Source organism: Anolis carolinensis, unplaced genomic scaffold (genome assembly GCF_035594765.1).
Source record: "Anolis carolinensis isolate JA03-04 unplaced genomic scaffold, rAnoCar3.1.pri scaffold_52, whole genome shotgun sequence".
NCBI lineage: Eukaryota > Metazoa > Chordata > Lepidosauria > Squamata > Dactyloidae > Anolis > Anolis carolinensis.
This window is the reverse complement of record NW_026943861.1, coordinates 107,475-125,000: the sequence shown is the minus strand read 5'-3', so window position 1 is coordinate 125,000 and position 17,526 is coordinate 107,475. Positions and strand designations below refer to the sequence as shown.

Below are 17,526 nucleotides of genomic sequence, written 5' to 3'. Positions count from 1 at the left end.
CATCCTTGGATCACTGCTTGGTACTTTGTCAAATACTCCATGTGTTACTGCATTACTCCCGGTTTTTGATCTCTCTTACCCTGATATCCATTGCTTAAATTACTAAAAAGAATCCCCCCCAAAGTTTATCTATCTTCTATATTATTGTTTATTATTTTGAAACCTAATAATCTTATTTTTCTGAATCATCTCCTTGTATTGATCTTGGTTCAATTCCTTGTCTTTTCTTTTCAGTATACCTCGCCCTTCTCGCTTCAAAGGGGACTCAGAGCGGCTTTACCGAACACACACACGGCAAACATTCAGTGCCTGATTCTACAATTAATAAGGACAGACAACAGAGACAGAGGTAAAGACAGTTTTTCCCCATCTTATTTTCGGCATCTTGGAGGCTGTGCTTGACACTGGTCACGGGGGGCAGAGGGGGTGTGTGGTGTCACTCCATCTTCCATGTCAAGGAACTTCCTCTTGATTGATGTCCTTAATGGCGCCTTTATTACCTCTCTGCTGAAAGAGGTACCTATTTATCTACTCACATTCTGGCTTTCAACCTGCTTAGATGGGCAAGTGAGCTGGAGCTAACAACCGGTGCTCACCCTGGCCCAGGCTCAAACTCCCGACCTTTTAATCAGCATGATTTTTCTGCCACACACAGCGGTTTATCCTGCTGTGCTAAGCCTGTTTGTCTGTATCAGTTAGATATTCCTGTTCGTATGCAATAGGTTAACAGTGTAAATCATTGTAATGAAATACTTGCCAATAGAGAGTCGTTAATTTTTTTTGAGTCTTTCGCACTTTCTGGTCTTGTTCCAGAAGCTTTCTCTCCTGACATTTTGCCCACATCTGTGGCAGACATCCTGTGAGGTGTGTTGGAAAACTAGGCAAGGGAGGTTTATATATCTGTGGAAGGTCCAGGGTGGGAGAAAGAACTCTTGTCTGTTGGAGGCAGGTGTGCATGTTGTAATTAGTAAGTAAGTAACTTTATTTTTCTATCTCGCCACCATCTTCCCACAGGGACTTGGGTCGGCTAACATGGGACAGTGGCCCGAAAACTAGGTCTTATTTTTAGGGGATGTCTTATTTTTCCATGAAGAAGAATTCACATTTATTGTTGGACAAAAAAAATGAACATTTATTATATACTGTACAGTAGTTGTCAACACAAACCAACATAACCAAACCAGACAAACTATGACTCCTGTCAAGAATTTCTTGTTACTACTGTATAAATATAGATAATATAACATTTTAATATATTATTACCATTATTTCCATGTACAACTGGTATGTACATTTACCGATCCTGCAAGTTCTGGTGTTTTGTTTGGCGGGCGCTGGGCATGCTTCCAAACAAAAACTTTGCTAGGTCTTACTTTTGGGGGAGGACTTATATTTAGCAATTCAGCAAAACGTCTGCTAGGTCTTATTTTTTGGGGATGTCTTATTTTCGGGGAAACAGAGTACATTATTTTTGTTTCATTTCCTCCTCCCTCTTGCAATAGTCTTTGATTCCAAGGTGGTCTTGAGGGAAGGTAATCCGGTTGGGAGAGGTAGTCGCGGGTTGGCAGTATTGCTGAAAACAGTTGCAGAAGGACAATTTGGCTACAAACCTTGAGATCACAGCTTCCCCTATCAACACCGCCATTGCAAAGTTTGCAAAGGTCCGCACTTCTCGTTGGCTTATTTATGTGTAGCCAGGTGAACTGCTGCCCTTATTCTGAGCTCATTGGAGGCACTAATCTTGCTAATGACTATGGACAGAGCCTTTCGTCATTTCATCTGCCGCCGTTCCTAAACGGGAAGTCCAAGTTGAGGTCTTTGAATATCAGTTGTTTCTAGACAACCACGCATCAATATTGTTTGCCAAAGTAGATGCTCTGAGGAAGGCCATCTAACTTCTACAATTAGTGCTACACATGGGGCTAAGCAGGGCTGCATGATGGCAAAGTAAATTTTTAGTTACTTTTTTGTTATGTAATTGCCCAAGGGAGGGAGCTTCCAGGGCCCCTTTCTCCCTCTTTTTTAGAGCTATTGGGATGAAACTTGCTACAATGGTAGAACGCATTTACCACTGTCTACCTACCCCTTGAATTTCTATTTTCAATGATACGACATAACCAGGGCATCATTCCCACCCCTGCTGCACTACAGTCTCCCTGCCTGAGCTAGGTGGGGTGGTCTCGGGCCTGGCATTGCAGTCCCAATTACCGTATATATTCGAGTATAAGCCGACCCGAATATAAGCCGAGGCACCTAATTTTACCACAAAAAACTGGGAAAACTTATTGACTCGAGTATAAGCCAAGGGGGGAAATGCAGCAGCTACTGGTAAATTTCAAAAATAAAATTAGATACCAATAAAATTACATTAATTGAGGCATCAGTGGGTTAAATGTTTTGAATATTTACTGTATTTCAAAGAAAAACAGTAAACTAACTCTATAAGTGGAAAAGCCACAATAACTTTATAATCATCATCATCATCATCAACAGCTTCATTTGTCCCCTGCCCTATCTCTCTCCCCCTGGGACTCAGACCAGCTTCCAATATAGTAACAGACAAACATATAATGCCTACATAAACAATGCAGAGCTAGATATAGATCTCTCATTATATATACTAATTTCACATGTGTATCTCCCCCTGAAACCTTTGCAAATCCTCTCTCTATGTGCATTTTCCTCCTGCAATATTTCCAAGCCCAATTTATCAATGTTTATATCTATCTAGACATGTGTGTGTGTGTGTGTGCGCGCGCGCACGTGCACATGCATTTTCCCTCTGCACTTGCAAACATGTGAGGGTAAAATTCATATATAAAATTAATGTATACATATAGGAACAGATATACAGGTACATGGAAATCTCTAGTTATCTATATTTACATAGGATTTGCAAAGACCTGTAAACATAGGGGAAAATTCATATATTAATGTATTTGTAGGGGGAACATCTATATAAATATTTAGAAGTTTTGAGGCATGCATTTACCCAAGGAAGAAATGCAAACAAAGCCCCCCTAAAAACAACTTTGTCCTCTTTCTGCCCTTTCCCATCTCTTTTCTTTCTCCCTTTTTCAAACTCTAAAAGTAGCCAGAAAAGGCTTTTTAAAACTTCTCTCCGCCTCCCAAAAAAGCCCACCTCATTTTTGTTTCTTTAGGAATAAAAAGAAATACACACCTTCTGTTGCTCTCTTTTCCCTCCTTCCCTCCCTTTGGACTCAAATGTTCTTGCAATAGTAGTAGTAGTAGTAGTAATAATAACAATAACAATAGCAATGAATCGTGCAAATTTTCAAGAATCTTTTTTTCTTCCCCTTCTGCCCATGCAATCTGGCTTGCAAGGGTTTCTCTCACACTCTCCTTTTGCTTTTGAAAACATTCTCTTCTTCTCTGTCTCTCTCTCAAAAAAATATAAGATAACCAGCCTGGGAGGAGAAGGAGGGAGGTTTTGGGAAAGAAAACATACTGTGCCCTCCAGGCTCCGCTGCTGGCTTGACCTTGACCCGAATATAAGCGGGGGAGGCTTTTTCAGCTCATAAATAAGGGCTGAAAAACTCGGCTTATCTTCGAGTGTATACGGTACTTATTGTGCTGGGGGACTTCAATGTCCATGCCGAGATCACTCCCTCCGGTGCAACTCAGGACTTCATGGCCACCATGGCAACCATGGGGCTGTCCCAATTAGTATCTGGCCCTACCCAAAGAGCAGGGCACACACTTGACTTGGTTTTCTGTCAGGGATGGGAGGAAAGTGGCGGTGTGGAGGAGCTTACCATCGCTCCGTTGCCATGGACCGACCATCACCTGATCAGGTTTAGACTTACTGCACCTCCGCAGGGGTGGAGGACCTACTAAAATGGTCTGCCTCAGGAGGCTTATTGATCCAGATGGATTCCTGATGGCTCTTGGGGAGTTTCCCGACACCTCGGCTCGTGATTCTGTCAATGCTCTGGTCTCTCTCTGGAATGAGGAGGTGGCCAGGGCAATAGACACGATTGCTCCAGAACGTCCCCTTTTGAGTACCTGAGCTAAACCATCTCCTTGGTTCACCGAGGAGCTGGCAACGATGAAGTGAAAGAAGAGGGGGCTAGAGTGCGTGTGGCGCTCGGAGCCGAGCAAGTCAAACTGAACACTGCTATGTTCCTATCTTAGGGAGATTCCACCTGAACATCAGGAAGAACTTCCTCCCTGTGAGAAGGGCTGTTCGGCAGTGGAACTCTCTCCCCCGGACAGTGGTGGAGGCTCCTTCTTTGGAGGCTTTTAAGCAGAGGCTGGATGGCCTTCTGTCGGGGGTGCTTTGAACGCGATTTCCTGCTTCTTGGCAGAGGGTTGGACTGGATGGCCCATGAGGTCTCTTCCAACTCTACTATTCTATGATTCTATGATTCTAGGGCATATGCCGTGGCAATTGATGCTGCAAAGAATTCTTTGCAACTAATATTGCATCCGCAAAGAACCATCCGGCGGAGCTGTTCCCAGTTGTCAGAGGTTTGTTATATCCCGTCCATCAAGACGAGATCCCTGACAACTTGGCAGCCCACTGTGAAGCATTTGCTCGGTTCTTTGCGGACAAAGTCACTTTGATCTGCTCTAGCTTTGACACCATATTAACGGCAGTCTCCGAGGATGTAGCACGAGCACCTGCTTGTCCTATTTTAATGGATTTGTTTCAATTGATTCAGCCTGAGGATGTGGACAAGGTGCTTGGAGAGGCGAGGGCTACCACATGCATCCTAGACCCCTGCCCATCCTGGCTGGTGAGAGAAGCCAGAGGGGGATTGGCTGAGCGGGTGAAGGTGGTGGTGAATGCCTCCCTTCGGGAAGGCATTTTTCCAGCGAGCCTCAAATTGGTTGTGATCAAGCCGCTGTTAAAGAAGCCATCACTGGATCCCACTCTATAGGAGAGCTATTGGGCTATTTCCAGTCTCCCCTATTTGGGCAAGGTCATGGAACATGTGGTGGCTGCACAACTCCAGGCATTCTTGAATGACACTGATTATCTAGATCCGGCGCAGTCTGGCTTCAGGCCGGGGCATGGTACCGAGACAGCCTTGGTCGCCTTAGTCGATGATCTACGCCGGGAACTGGACAGGGGGAGTGTGTCCCTGCTGGTTCTGCTAGACCTCTCAGCGGCCTTTGATACCGTCGATCACGGTATCCTTCTGGGGCACCTTGCCAGGATGGGTCTCGGAGGTACTGTTTTGCATTGGCTCCGGTCCTTCTTGGAGGGGCGTTCCCAGATGGTGTCATTGGCGGACGCCTGCTCGACCCCACAACCATTGACTTGTGGGGTCCCGCAGGGTTCAGTACTGTCCCCATGTTGTTCAACATATACATGAAGCCACTGGGAGAGATCATCCAGAGTTTTGAGGTACGGTGTCATCTGTACGCAGATGATGTCCAGCTCTCTCACTCCTTCCCACCTGTCACTAAGGAGGCGGTCCAGGTCCTGAACCGGTGTCTGGCCGCTGTGTCCGACTGGATGAGGGCGAACAAATTGAAATTGAATCCAGACAAGACAGAGGTCCTCCTGGTCAGTCATAAGGCCAAACAGGGCATAGGGTTACAGCCTGTGTTGGATGGGGTTGCACTCCCCCTGAAGACTCAGATTCGCAGTCTGGGGGTTCTTCTCCTGGACTCATCGCTGTTCCTGGAACCCCAGGTCTCGGTGGTGGCCAGGGGAGCCTTCGCACAACTCAGACTTGTGTGCCAGCTGTGCACGTTCCTTGGGAGGTCTGACTTGGCCACGGTGGTCCACGCTCTGGTTACATCCCGTTTGGATTACTGCAATGCACTCTACGTGGGACTGCCTTTGAAGACAGCCTGGAAGCTCTAATTAGTACAAAGGGCAGCAGCCAGATTAATAACTGCAGCGGCATACAGGGAGAGTACCACAAGCCTGCTAAGCTGCTCCATTGGCTGCCGATATGCTACCGAGCCCAATTCAAAGTGGTGGTCTTGACCTATAAAGCCCTAAACGGTTCTGGCCCAATTTACTTATCCGAATGTATCTCCTCATATGAGCCAGCTAGATCCCTAAGATCTGAACTTAGGTTTTTGTGCAGTGGTTCCTTGGAAGAATGGTTTTAAGTAATATGTTTTTAGCTTGACTAATGTATTTTATGGATTATTGTTAATGGTTTTAAATGTGTTGCTGTTTTTATTGATCTGTTAGGTATTGAATTTTGCCAGTTGTAAGCCGCCCTGAATCCCCTCGGGTGAGAAGGGTGGGGTAGAAATGTTGTAAATAAATAAATAAAGTTCAATAAATATTTGCACGTCCACTGATTTTTAGGGTTTTTTTAACCAACTTAAACTTAACAGTATTATTTCCCTGGAAGTCCCCAAAGACCATCCAGTCCAAAAGCTAGACTGAGTACCTTCTACCCTGTGCTTCTGCATCCTTATCTCTGTTTTTGTGGTCTCAGTGTAGAAGTTTGCATTTTCCTTTGTTTTTCTCTATGCATTTGTTCTGCCTGAGGTCACATACCTTCGTAGTATAGGTCTTGTAATAATACAATATGTCAAGGAACTTCGCAGCCTAATGTTCTCTCAGTGTCTCCAGGTGCCTTGCTTTAGAAATATGGGGCAGGGATCATGCTGCAGGGATAGAGAAGATCAGGAAAATGCTTTACTTTGTTTCTAGAGCTTGTTTTTAGATCCAGACAGGAATTGCTTTGCAACCTTGGCAAAGCTGACCATATTGTTAGAGGTCTTCCTTTACAAAGGTTGAATTCCACTCTCAACACATTGCAGTGCAAGAAATCTCATTCACAGAATCCTGGGCCACAATCCCCTTTGTATCTGAGCAGGGATTTCTCTTTGTTTGGCAATTGGCTCTCTGAGTTGGGCCAGTCTCTCTCCCTTCTTTCCCTGCATTTGCTACAGCACTAGGCTATTGTTTTTCATATCCAGTGAAATCTTTCTTTGCTCCACTCCTGATGAGATTTTCCTCTCATTTCTCTGGCAGGTAACCTCTGGATGAACCTTGTGAAGAACACAGACCTTTTTTAGGACTGAAATGAACGTACACAGCACTGACAAGAACAAGAAATAAGTTGCAGGAATTATATTTCAAGCTACATACCTGTGTATTCAAGGAGGAAAGGGAGGATTGTGCTGTAAGAAGAGGGGCTTGGTAAAGAGGAAAGAAGACTACAGCAATCAATACAAAGACTCAGAAGAGGAAAACTTGTCTGGTTCAGTAGTACATATCTGTCAACTTCTGGCATAATATTTTAATCATAAACGTAAAAAAATGGAAAATCTCCATTCCTTGTCAAAATCACACACAGGGGAGAAACCACATAAATGCACGAAGTGTGAAAAGAGCTTCATTCTTAGTGGACATCTGCGTACACATCAAAAGATCCACACAGGGGAGAAGCCACATAAATGCATGGAATGTGGGAAGAGCTTCAGTCAGAGTGTACATCTACATAATCATCAAAAAACCCACACAGGGGAGAAGCCACATAAATGTATGGCATGTGGAAAGAGCTTCAGTCTCAGTGCCAGTCTGCATTCCCATCAAAGGATCCACACAGGGGAGAAGCCACATAAATGCATAGAATGTGGAAAGAGCTTCAGTCAGAGTGGAAGCTTGCGTATCCATCAAATGACCCACACAGGGGAGAAGCCACATAAATGCATGGAATGTGGGAAGATCTTCAGTCAGAGTGGACATCTGCGTACCCATCAAAGGTCCCACACAGGGGAGAAGCCACATAAATGCTTGGAATGTGGAAAGAGCTTCCGTGAGAGTGGAACGCTGCGCTCACATCAAAGGATGCACACAGGGGAGAAGCCACATAAATGCATGGAATGTGGAAAAAGTTTCAGTCAGAGTGGACATCTGCAGTCCCATCAAAGGACCCACACAGGAGAGAAGCCACATAAGTGCATGGAATGTGGAAAGAGTTTCAGTCACAGTACAAGTTTTCGTATCCATCAAAGGATCCATACAGGAGAGAAGCCACATAAATGCATGGAATGTGGAAAGAGCTTCAGTCAGAGTGGACATCTACGTTCCCATCAAAGGAGCCACAAAGGGGAGAAGCCACATAAATGCATGAAATGCGGGAAGAGCTTCAGTGAGAGTGGACATCTGCGTTCCCATCAAAGGATCCACACAGGAGAAAAGCCACATAACTGCATGGAATGTGGAAAGAGCTTTAGTGAGATTGCGAATCTGCGTCTCCATAAAAGGACCCACACAGGAGAGAAGCCATATAATTGTGTGGAATGTGGAAAGAGCTTCAGTTGGAGTGGACAACTGCATATCCATCAAAGGACCCACACAGGAGAGAAGCCACATAAATGCATGGAATGTGGAAAGAGTTTCAGTTGGAGTGGACAACTGCATATCCATCAAAGGACCCACACAGAGGAGAAACCACATAAATGCATGGAATGTGGAAAGAGCTTCAGTCAGAGTGGAAATCTGCGTTCCCATCAAAGGACCCACACAGGGGAGAAGCCACATAACTGCTTGGAATGTGGAAAGTGCTTCAGCCACAGTTCAAGTCTGCATGCCCATCAAAGGATCCACACAGGGGAGAAGCCACATAAATGCATGGAATGTGGAAAGAGCTTCAGTGAGACTGCGAATCTGCGTAGCCATAAAAGGACCCACACAGGAGAGAAGCCACATAAGTGCATGGAATGTGGAAAGAGCTTCAGTCACAATGCGAGTCTGCACATTCATCAAAGGAGCCATACAGGGGAGAAGCCACATAAGTGCATGGAATGTGGAAAGAGCTTCAGTGAGAGTACGAATCTGCGTCGCCATAAAAGGACCCACACAGGAGAGAAGCCACATAAGTGCATGGAATGTGGAAAGAGCTTCAGTCAGAGTGCACATCTACGTTCCCATCAAAGGACCCACACAGAAGAGTCACAATGCAAGTCTGCATATCCATGAAAGGACCCACACAGGAGAGAAGCCACATAAATGCATGGACTCTGGAAAGAGCTGCACACAAGGTTCAGCATGCATTACACATGAAAGAACTCACACACAGCTAGATGACTCCTGCCTGCATGTTTCCTAGTTCTACTAAAAAAATTTCCCCACTCAAGGGTCCCAGGCAGAAAAAAATGAGACAATGGACAGAAAAATGAAAGCCGCCACCTAGGTCTGTATCTATCGTGTACAGTAGTTTATGTGGTCTGGCTTTACTGACTCATAGAATCATAGAATAGTAGAGTTGGAAGAGACCTCATGGGCCATCCAGTCCAACCCCCTGCTAAGAAGCAGGAAATCGCATTCTGGAAATTCAGGAAATTGATTCTGGGGGCAGGTCTTTTCTCAGTATTGCAGCCAGCTTGGAAGGGGTTTACCTGACCTTTTCCTCCTCGAGAAAAGCATTGCAGGATTCTGGGATGATCTGTGAAGGCTTTCTGAAATGAGCACCAGCTGAGATTTCATGAGAAGAGGGTTCTGGAAAAGAATAGCTCTTTTGTAGCAGATAACAACATAGATTCATATTCTTGCCCTGGATCTTGGCTCTGCTGCCTCTCAGAGAGAATTCTGGACTCTGGCCTTGTTCCTATAATCCTGTTCTGGACTCTGTTGTACCCTAAATGGTTGACTTTAAATTCTGGACTGAGTGCTTGGCTTGATTTATGGACTTGGGCTTCAGTTTGCATCCCTGCCTCTCTGGCTTGACTTTGGAATTCTGACTTTGGTTTGTACTCTTGCATTCTTGGTTGTTATTTTATGAACTGTGGTGACTGCATTCCTGACATCTGACTATTGGACTGTGACCTTGGGAAATATTTGTTTATTTGTAAATTATGCTTTTAATTGTAAGCTCCTTTGGGTTTCCTTCGGGAGAGATAAAGTGGGGTATATATAAACATAATAATAATAATAATAATAATAATAATAATAATAATAATAATAATAATAATAATAATACCTCCTTAGAGTAAACCCCCTGTAGTAATTGAGACTGTTCAGTCCTTACTATTACCATTGACGAAATGTCCTTTAGGATACACAGCATCTCTCCCTAATTGCAGAGGATGGAAGACAAAGATTGATGACATCAGCTGATGAAGATTCTTAAATTTAACTAAGACAATTTAACTAAGTTGATGAAGGGAAATATTTGTTTAACTACAAGCAAGATTGGGAACTACTAATTTACTAGTTATAATAATGAGGGGATATTTGTTTATTGTGGGTTTTAGGAATTAGTTCAATATAATTAAAAATGGAAGAGTAAATACAGAACAGCATTTAAAGTGAGTAAATAGACATATATATCAGCATGCAGTGAGAGTTTTTTAGTTTCATTTTTCTGTTAGTTTTGTTGTTATTGTGTAGGTCTGTGTTGTTGAGTCTTTTATGTTTATTAAATGTGGTGGAGGCTCCTTCTTTGGAGGCTTTTAAGCAGAGGCTGGGTGGCCATCTGTCAGGAGTGCTTTGAATGTGATTTCCTGCTTCTTAGCGGGGGGTTGGACTGGATGGCCCATGAGGTCGCTTCCAACTCTAGGATTCTATGATTCTGTGAAATAGTCCTTTTAAAAAAATGCCAATATTGTAATATTGTTAAAAGAATTATTGGAACAATCTATTAAGAGTACAGAAATAGAGGAAGTCATTAAGAGTTTAAAAGCTGAGAAAGCTTCAGATCTGGACAGATTGGGAACAGAATATTATAAAGGTTTTAGAGAAATATTGACTCCAAAATTGTTAGAATTGTATATTGAAATAGTGTAAAGAGAGAAAATACCTGAGTCATGGAGGAAGTCATTAATAATATTACAGTAGAGTCTCACTTATCCAACATAAACGGGCCGGCAGAACGTTGGATAAGCGAATATGTTGGATAATAAGGAGGGATTAAGGAAAAGCCTATTAAACATCAAATTAGGTTATGATTTTACAAATTAAGCACCAAAACATCATGTTATACAACAAATTTGACAGAAAAAATAGTTCATCACACATTAATGCTATGTAGTAATTACTGTATTTACGAATTTAGCACCAAAATATCACGATGTATTGAAAACATTGACTACAAAAATGCGTTGGATAATCCAGAACGTTGGATAAGCGAGTGTTGGATAAGTGAGACTCTACTGTAATATGAAAACCTGATAAAGATTTAACAGACATCGGCCCATATCATTAGGTAATCAGAATGCAAAGATATTATTAGCTGTAATAGTCAATAGAATGAATAAATGTATACAAATATATATAAAAAGATCAATTTGGGTTTGTAAAAGGAAGACAAGTGTCACATTTGATAGGGAGAGTATTAAACAAAATATGTGTCTCGAGAGAGGAAGTTAAAAGCGGGGATACTAGCATTAGATATATTTAAATTTTTGATTGTGTGGGATGGTAGACATTAAGGGAGATTATGAATAAATTTGGAATGGGAAGTGGAATAAAAGGATTACTAGAACAATATTATTCAAACAATTCAGCAGTAGTAGCCATTAATGACGGGGTGACAAAGGAAATTACAGTCACAAGGGGAACAAGACCTGGGTGCCTTCTTTCGCCAATTCTATTTGCTATGGTGACGGGGGCGGTCCAACCACAAGGCGAATCAGGCACTGCTCTCCTGCTTGCCTTCCCTGGCTGCCTCGCCTGGCCTCTTCCAGGTCATGCAAATAGTAGGTCTCTTACAATTTAGATATAATTCACTCCAAAGCAGATAAGGTGGATTATCTGCCTTGATTTTCTGGGTTATATGGCTGTGTGGAAGGACCCTCAGGGCTCTTCCACACAGCCATATAACCCAGAATATCAAGGCAGGATAACCCACAATATCTGCTTTGAACTGGGTTATCTGAGTCCACACTTCCCTATATCCCAGTTCTATGTTTGGTGCTAAATTCGTAAATATAGTAATTCCTACATAACATTACCAAGTATTGAACTGCTTTTTTCTTTTGATTTGTTGATGTTTTGTTGCTTAATTTGATGATGTTTTGTTGCTTAATTTGTAAAATCATAATGTAATTTGATGTTTAAAAGGCTTTTCCTTAATCCCTCCTTATTATCCAACATTTTCGCTTATCCAACATTTTTATTTTTCAGTGATTGCTTGGGGGGGGGGGGCAAAATTCTGTTCGCTTACTCTTGAAAATTACCTAGGGCCGGCCCTGTATGGCAATAGAATTACAGTAGAGTCTCACTTATCCAAGCTAAACGGGCTGGCAGAAGCTTGGATAAGTGAATATCTTGGATAATAAGGAGGGATTAAGGAAAAGCCTATTAAACATCAAATTAGGTTAAGCACCAAAACATCATGTTATACAACAAATTTGACAGAAAAAGTAGTTCAATACGCAGTAATGTTATGCTGTAATTACTGTATTTATGAATTTAGCACCAAAATATCACAATATATTGAAAACATTAACTACAAAAATGGCTTGGATAATCCAGAAGCTTGGATAAGCGAGGCTTGGATAAGTGAGACTCTACTGTATTTGCAAACGCCATCAGAAATTTAGAAGAGGTAGGATTAAAGGAAAAGCAGAAGGTGAGCTTATTTGCTGACGAAACACTGTTATTTATTAAAAATATGGTAGGTAAAATGGATAGGATAAACGATCATTGAGAGATATTTGGGAAAACAACGGGTTAACAAGTAAATTGGAACAAATCAGAAATGATGTTATTTAATTATACAAGGTAAGAAGAAAAAGACTTTATAGAACATACCAATATGGGAATTAGAATCAAGAACAACTTGAAATACCTGGGAGTAATTATAACAAAAGACTTAAAAGAAACAGATGAGGTAAATGTAGTAGCATTGAGGAAAGTAGTTCAAAAATATTAATAGAATATGAAAATAGACATTTATCCTGGTTTGGAAAGATAGCAATAGTAAAAATGAAAATACTTCTGAGGATAAACTTCCTATTTAGAGTGCTGCCATTTCAGATTACTGAAGAAGAGCTGAATACATTACTTATTTGCGACATTTCTACCCCGCCTTTCTCCACCCCGAAGGGGACTCAAGGCAGACTGATGATAAATACTGTAATGGCAGTCAAAGAAATAGATTAAACAAACAGTTATGGTACAGATCTCAAAAAGGAGTATTAGCAAAGACAGACTGATTATAGAAGGACTGATAAAAAGGAGGATGTAGAATGGTTAATAATGGATTCAGGAAAAGCGGAGGAAGAAATTTGGAATATTTTTTTCAAAGAGTTTATGAGAAAAGAAATCAGGGCAATTGGGAACCCGATGTTGAGTAATGCATTAGAAATATGGAACGAATACAGGAGAAAGTTAATAACAGATGTTTCAATAATAACCCCAATTATTATTGAAAAGAAATTTCCAAAACATAAAAATATATGATGGATAAAAAATAAGGGAAAAAACTTAAATAAAATAGGGGATTGGCTAAAGGTTGGAATGAAAAAAGAAAAGATTAGGAACATAAAAATTTGAAAGGAATAACCAGTAAAATGTGTAAAATATTAATCGAAATTAACGAAGGAAAAGTAAAGAATAACACTCTCAAGGAGATTTGGGAAGAAGATCTAAGAATGAAAATCAATGAAAAGGAGTGGTCACAATTATGGGGACATAGACATTTGAAAAATCCATCAATTCGAGTTAAAGAAATCTATTAGTTGATATGGAAATGGTACCTAACAGCCATAAGAATAGAAAATATGAATGAAAAATACTGAAAAAATTGCTGGAGAGGATGCCAAGAATTGGGAACATACATACACAGGTGGTAGCAGTGTCAATATGTAAATAATTTCTAGGGAAAAGTATTAAGAGAGATAGAAGACACAATGAACATTCAAATAGAAAGAAGTCTTAGCATGGATCTGGAAACAAAGTGGTTGTGATGATGTCTGGAGAAAATGTATTGGAAGAGGATTCACAAAGAAAGAGGGAAAATTACCTCCACAAGAGGGAATGAAATGGAATTTTGGACACATGATAAATAAAAAAAGTGACTTGGGGGAGGGAACACGGTGGCGAGGGTAAAAATAATAGTAGATGCCAAATGTCAATGTAATGTAGATTGTAGTGAATATTATGTGGCTGCTGTAAAACGAAGGATGTACGAATTTTTTTAAAAAAAATAATAAACAATATTAGTAATTTGTATAAACATGTTTTTGTTTTTCTTGTCTTTGAATATAGATTATTTTAAAAAACAGATTGTGATGTGGCAGCTATAAACCATATTATTATTATTAATTACTAGCTTGGGGACCCAGCGATTCCCGGGTTATTTGAAGAAGGCATTATTTGTCTTTGAATGTTAGGTATTCTCAGTTTGGAGTGGGTGAATTACAATTCCCAGAATCGTGGGTCAATGTTCCCCAAACCCTGCCAGTATTCAAAGTTGGCCATTTTGGGTCTGTGTCCCAAGTGTGGTCCAGATCTGTTGTTGGCTGTTCATCGCCTGGCTGCAGTGCTCTCTGGATGGGAGTGAACTACTACAACTCTCAGATTTCTGGGGCAAGTGTCCCGAAACATCTGTCAGTATCTACAGCAGGCAATGTTAAGTCTGTGTGCCAAGTTTGGTCCAGATCCGTCATTGGCTGGGTCAGTGCTCTTTGGATGCAGGTGAACTACAACTCCCAAAATCAAGGCCCACTCCCACAAACCCCTGCAGTATGTTCAGTTGGTCATGAGGCTTCTCTGTGCAAAGTTTGGTCCCAGTCCATTGTCGGTGGGGGTCACTGTTTCTCTGGATACAGGTGAACTATAACTTACTTTTGCTCAAACTTGTCCAATATGTTTTGTGGTTATGGGGGCTCTGTGTGCCATGTTTGGTCCTGGTCCATCATCGGAGGGGTTCGGAGCGCTCATTCATTGCGGGTGAACTATAAATCCCAGTAACTACTATTCCCAAATGCCCAGGCCAATTCCCCTAAAAACCCAGCAGTATTCAAATCTGGGCGTATCAGGTATGCATGGCAAGTTTGGCCCAGACCCATCCTTGTTTGGGTTCATAGTGTTCTGGGTGTAGGTGAACTACAACTTCTCTAAATTCCCCAGGAGTCACAGGGCTCTGACTTGATGCAGGGTGAACTACAACTTCCACCATGTGGAGTCAATTCCCCAAACTCCTCCAATAAGTGTAGTTGTTGCTCAGTTCTGCTGTGTTTGTTATGCAGACAGATTTGAAAGGGACGGGCAGTAGACGGAGCCATGCAAATTCCACACCATTGGAGAAGCCCGGGATACCTGCCTGTGGTGGAGGACAATGCAAAATCTGGGATGAAATGGTCCCCAAACGAAAGCATTCCTTGGGTGTTGGGCTGTAGTGTTTGGGGAGGACATTGGCAGGGGTTGAGGGTACATGTTCATGGTGCTCACTGTAACCTGCAATGTCAGTTGATGGAGTGACTTGGTGGCTCCTCAGCACTGGGAACTAGAGCCTGTATGTGGAGGCCGGAGGCTGTCTGTCTGAGCAGACACCTGTGCCACATACACACATACAGGTTTTCACTTTTATTATAGACTAACTTGGGGACCCGGCGATGCCTGGGTCATTTGAGGATGGTATAATTTGTCTTTTAGTGTTATGTATTCTGTTTGGAGTGGAACTACAATTCCCAGAATCGTGGCTGAATCTTCCCCAAACCCTGCCAGTATTATAAGTTGGCCATTTTGGGCGTGTGTCCCAGGTGTGGTGCAGTACTCTCTGGATGGGGGTGAACTACTGCAAGTTCCAGATTCCCGGGGCAATTGCCCCGAAATATCTATCAGTATCCACAGCAGGCAATATTCAGTCTGTGTTTGCCAAGGTTCAGTGGTCTTTGGATGGAGGTGAACGACAACTCCCAAAATCAAAGCCCCTTCCCACAAATACCTGCAGTATGTTCAGTAGGTCACGAGGCTTCTCTGTGTAAAGTGTGGTCCTAGTGCATTGTCGGTGGGGGTCAGTGTTTATCTGGCTGCAGGTGAACTATAACTCCCTTTTTCCCAAACTTGTGCAATATGTTGTATTGGTTATGGGGCCTCTGTGTGCCAAGTGTGATGCTCATTCATTGCAGGTGAACTATAAATCCCAATACCTACTACTCCTCAACTTCCAGTCCAGGTTCCCTCCAAGCCCACCAGTACTCAAATCTGGGCCTATCGTGTCTGCATGGCAAGTTTGGCCGAGAGCCATCCTTGTTTGGGTTCATAGGGTTCTGGGTGTAGGTGAACTACAACTCCTCTATATTTCCCAGTAGGAGTGACAGGGCTCTGACTTGATGCAGGGTGAACTACAACTTCCACCATGTGGAGTCAATCCCTAAACTCCTCCAGTAAGTTTAGTTGCAGCTCAGTTGTGCTCTGTTTGTTATGCAGAGAGATTGGAAAGGAAAGGGCAGTGGGCGGGGCCATGCAAATGCCACAGCAATGGAGAACCCTGGGATGCCTGCCTGTGGTGGAAGAATAAGCAAAATCTAGGATGAAATGGTCCCCAAACGAAAGCATTCCTTGGGTGGTGGGCCGTAGTGTTTGGGAAGGACGTTGGCAGGGGCTGGGCTGTATGTTCATGGCCCTCGCTGTAACCGCAATGTCAGTGGGAAATAGTGACTTGCTAGATTCTTAACTGTAGGGACTATAGCCTGTTTGTGGAGGCCGGAGGCTGTCTGTGTGGGCAGACATCTGTGCCACATACACACATACAGGTTTTCTCTTTTATTATGGACTAGCTTGGGGACCCGGCGGTGCCCGGGTTATTTGAGAACTGAATTGTTTGGCTTTGTTCCAAGTTTAGTCTTGATCCAGTGTCAGTTGGCTTTAGTTGGTATGGGTGAACTACAACTCCCATATGCAAGTCCATGGTCGATCCCCCTCCAAACAGCTCCAGGATGTAAAGCAGGTCATGGGGACTTGATGTGTCAAGTTTGGTCTTGATCAGACATTGGTGGGGGTCGCAGTGGTCTGTGGAAGTGAGTGAAGGTACTTTCAATCCCATCATCCATGGTCTGTTGTTCCCTCAAATGATAGGAGGACGTAAAGTGGGCCACATTGCACCTATATGTCAAGTTTGGTACAGTTTCATCATTCATGGGCATCACAGTGGTCTGTGGGAGGTGAATTGGATGAAGGTACTGGAAATCCCATCATCCTTGGTGCATTCTTCTGCAAACCACACCAGGACATAAATTGTGTCACATTGCACCTGTGTGTCAAGTATGGTACAGTTTCGTTTTTCATGGGTATCACAGTGGTCCGTGGGAGGTGAATCGGGTGAGGGTACTGCAAATCCCATCATCCATGGTCCATCCTGCACCAAATCGGATCAGGACGTAAAGGGGGCCACATTGCACCTGTGTATCAAGTTTGGTACAGTTTTGTCATTCATGGGAATCACAGTGGCCTGTGGGAGGTGAATTGGATGAAGGTACTGCAAATCCCATCGTCCTTGGTCCATCCTCCCCCAAACTGCTGCAACATATAAAGTGTGTCATTTAGGATATATATACCAGATTTGGTTCAGTTCTGTCATATGTAGCAGTTGCTGTGGTCTCAAGAAGCGAGTGAAGATACTGCATGTCCCA

The 17,526-nt window shown here is 42.7% G+C and overlaps 1 protein-coding gene across 1 annotated transcript; it reads left to right on the top strand.

Annotated features, from left to right (window-relative positions):
• The first annotated feature begins 51 nt into the window (after positions 1 to 51).
• LOC134295002 (zinc finger protein 420-like) lies at positions 52 to 14,126 on the top strand. Its single transcript, XM_062966954.1, has 2 exons — positions 52 to 349; positions 6,974 to 14,126. The coding sequence occupies exon 2, from the start codon at positions 7,262 to 7,264 to the stop codon at positions 8,924 to 8,926; it is 1,665 nt and encodes a 554-aa protein (XP_062823024.1). The 5' UTR covers positions 52 to 349; positions 6,974 to 7,261; the 3' UTR covers positions 8,927 to 14,126.
• The last annotated feature ends 3,400 nt before the right edge of the window (positions 14,127 to 17,526 follow it).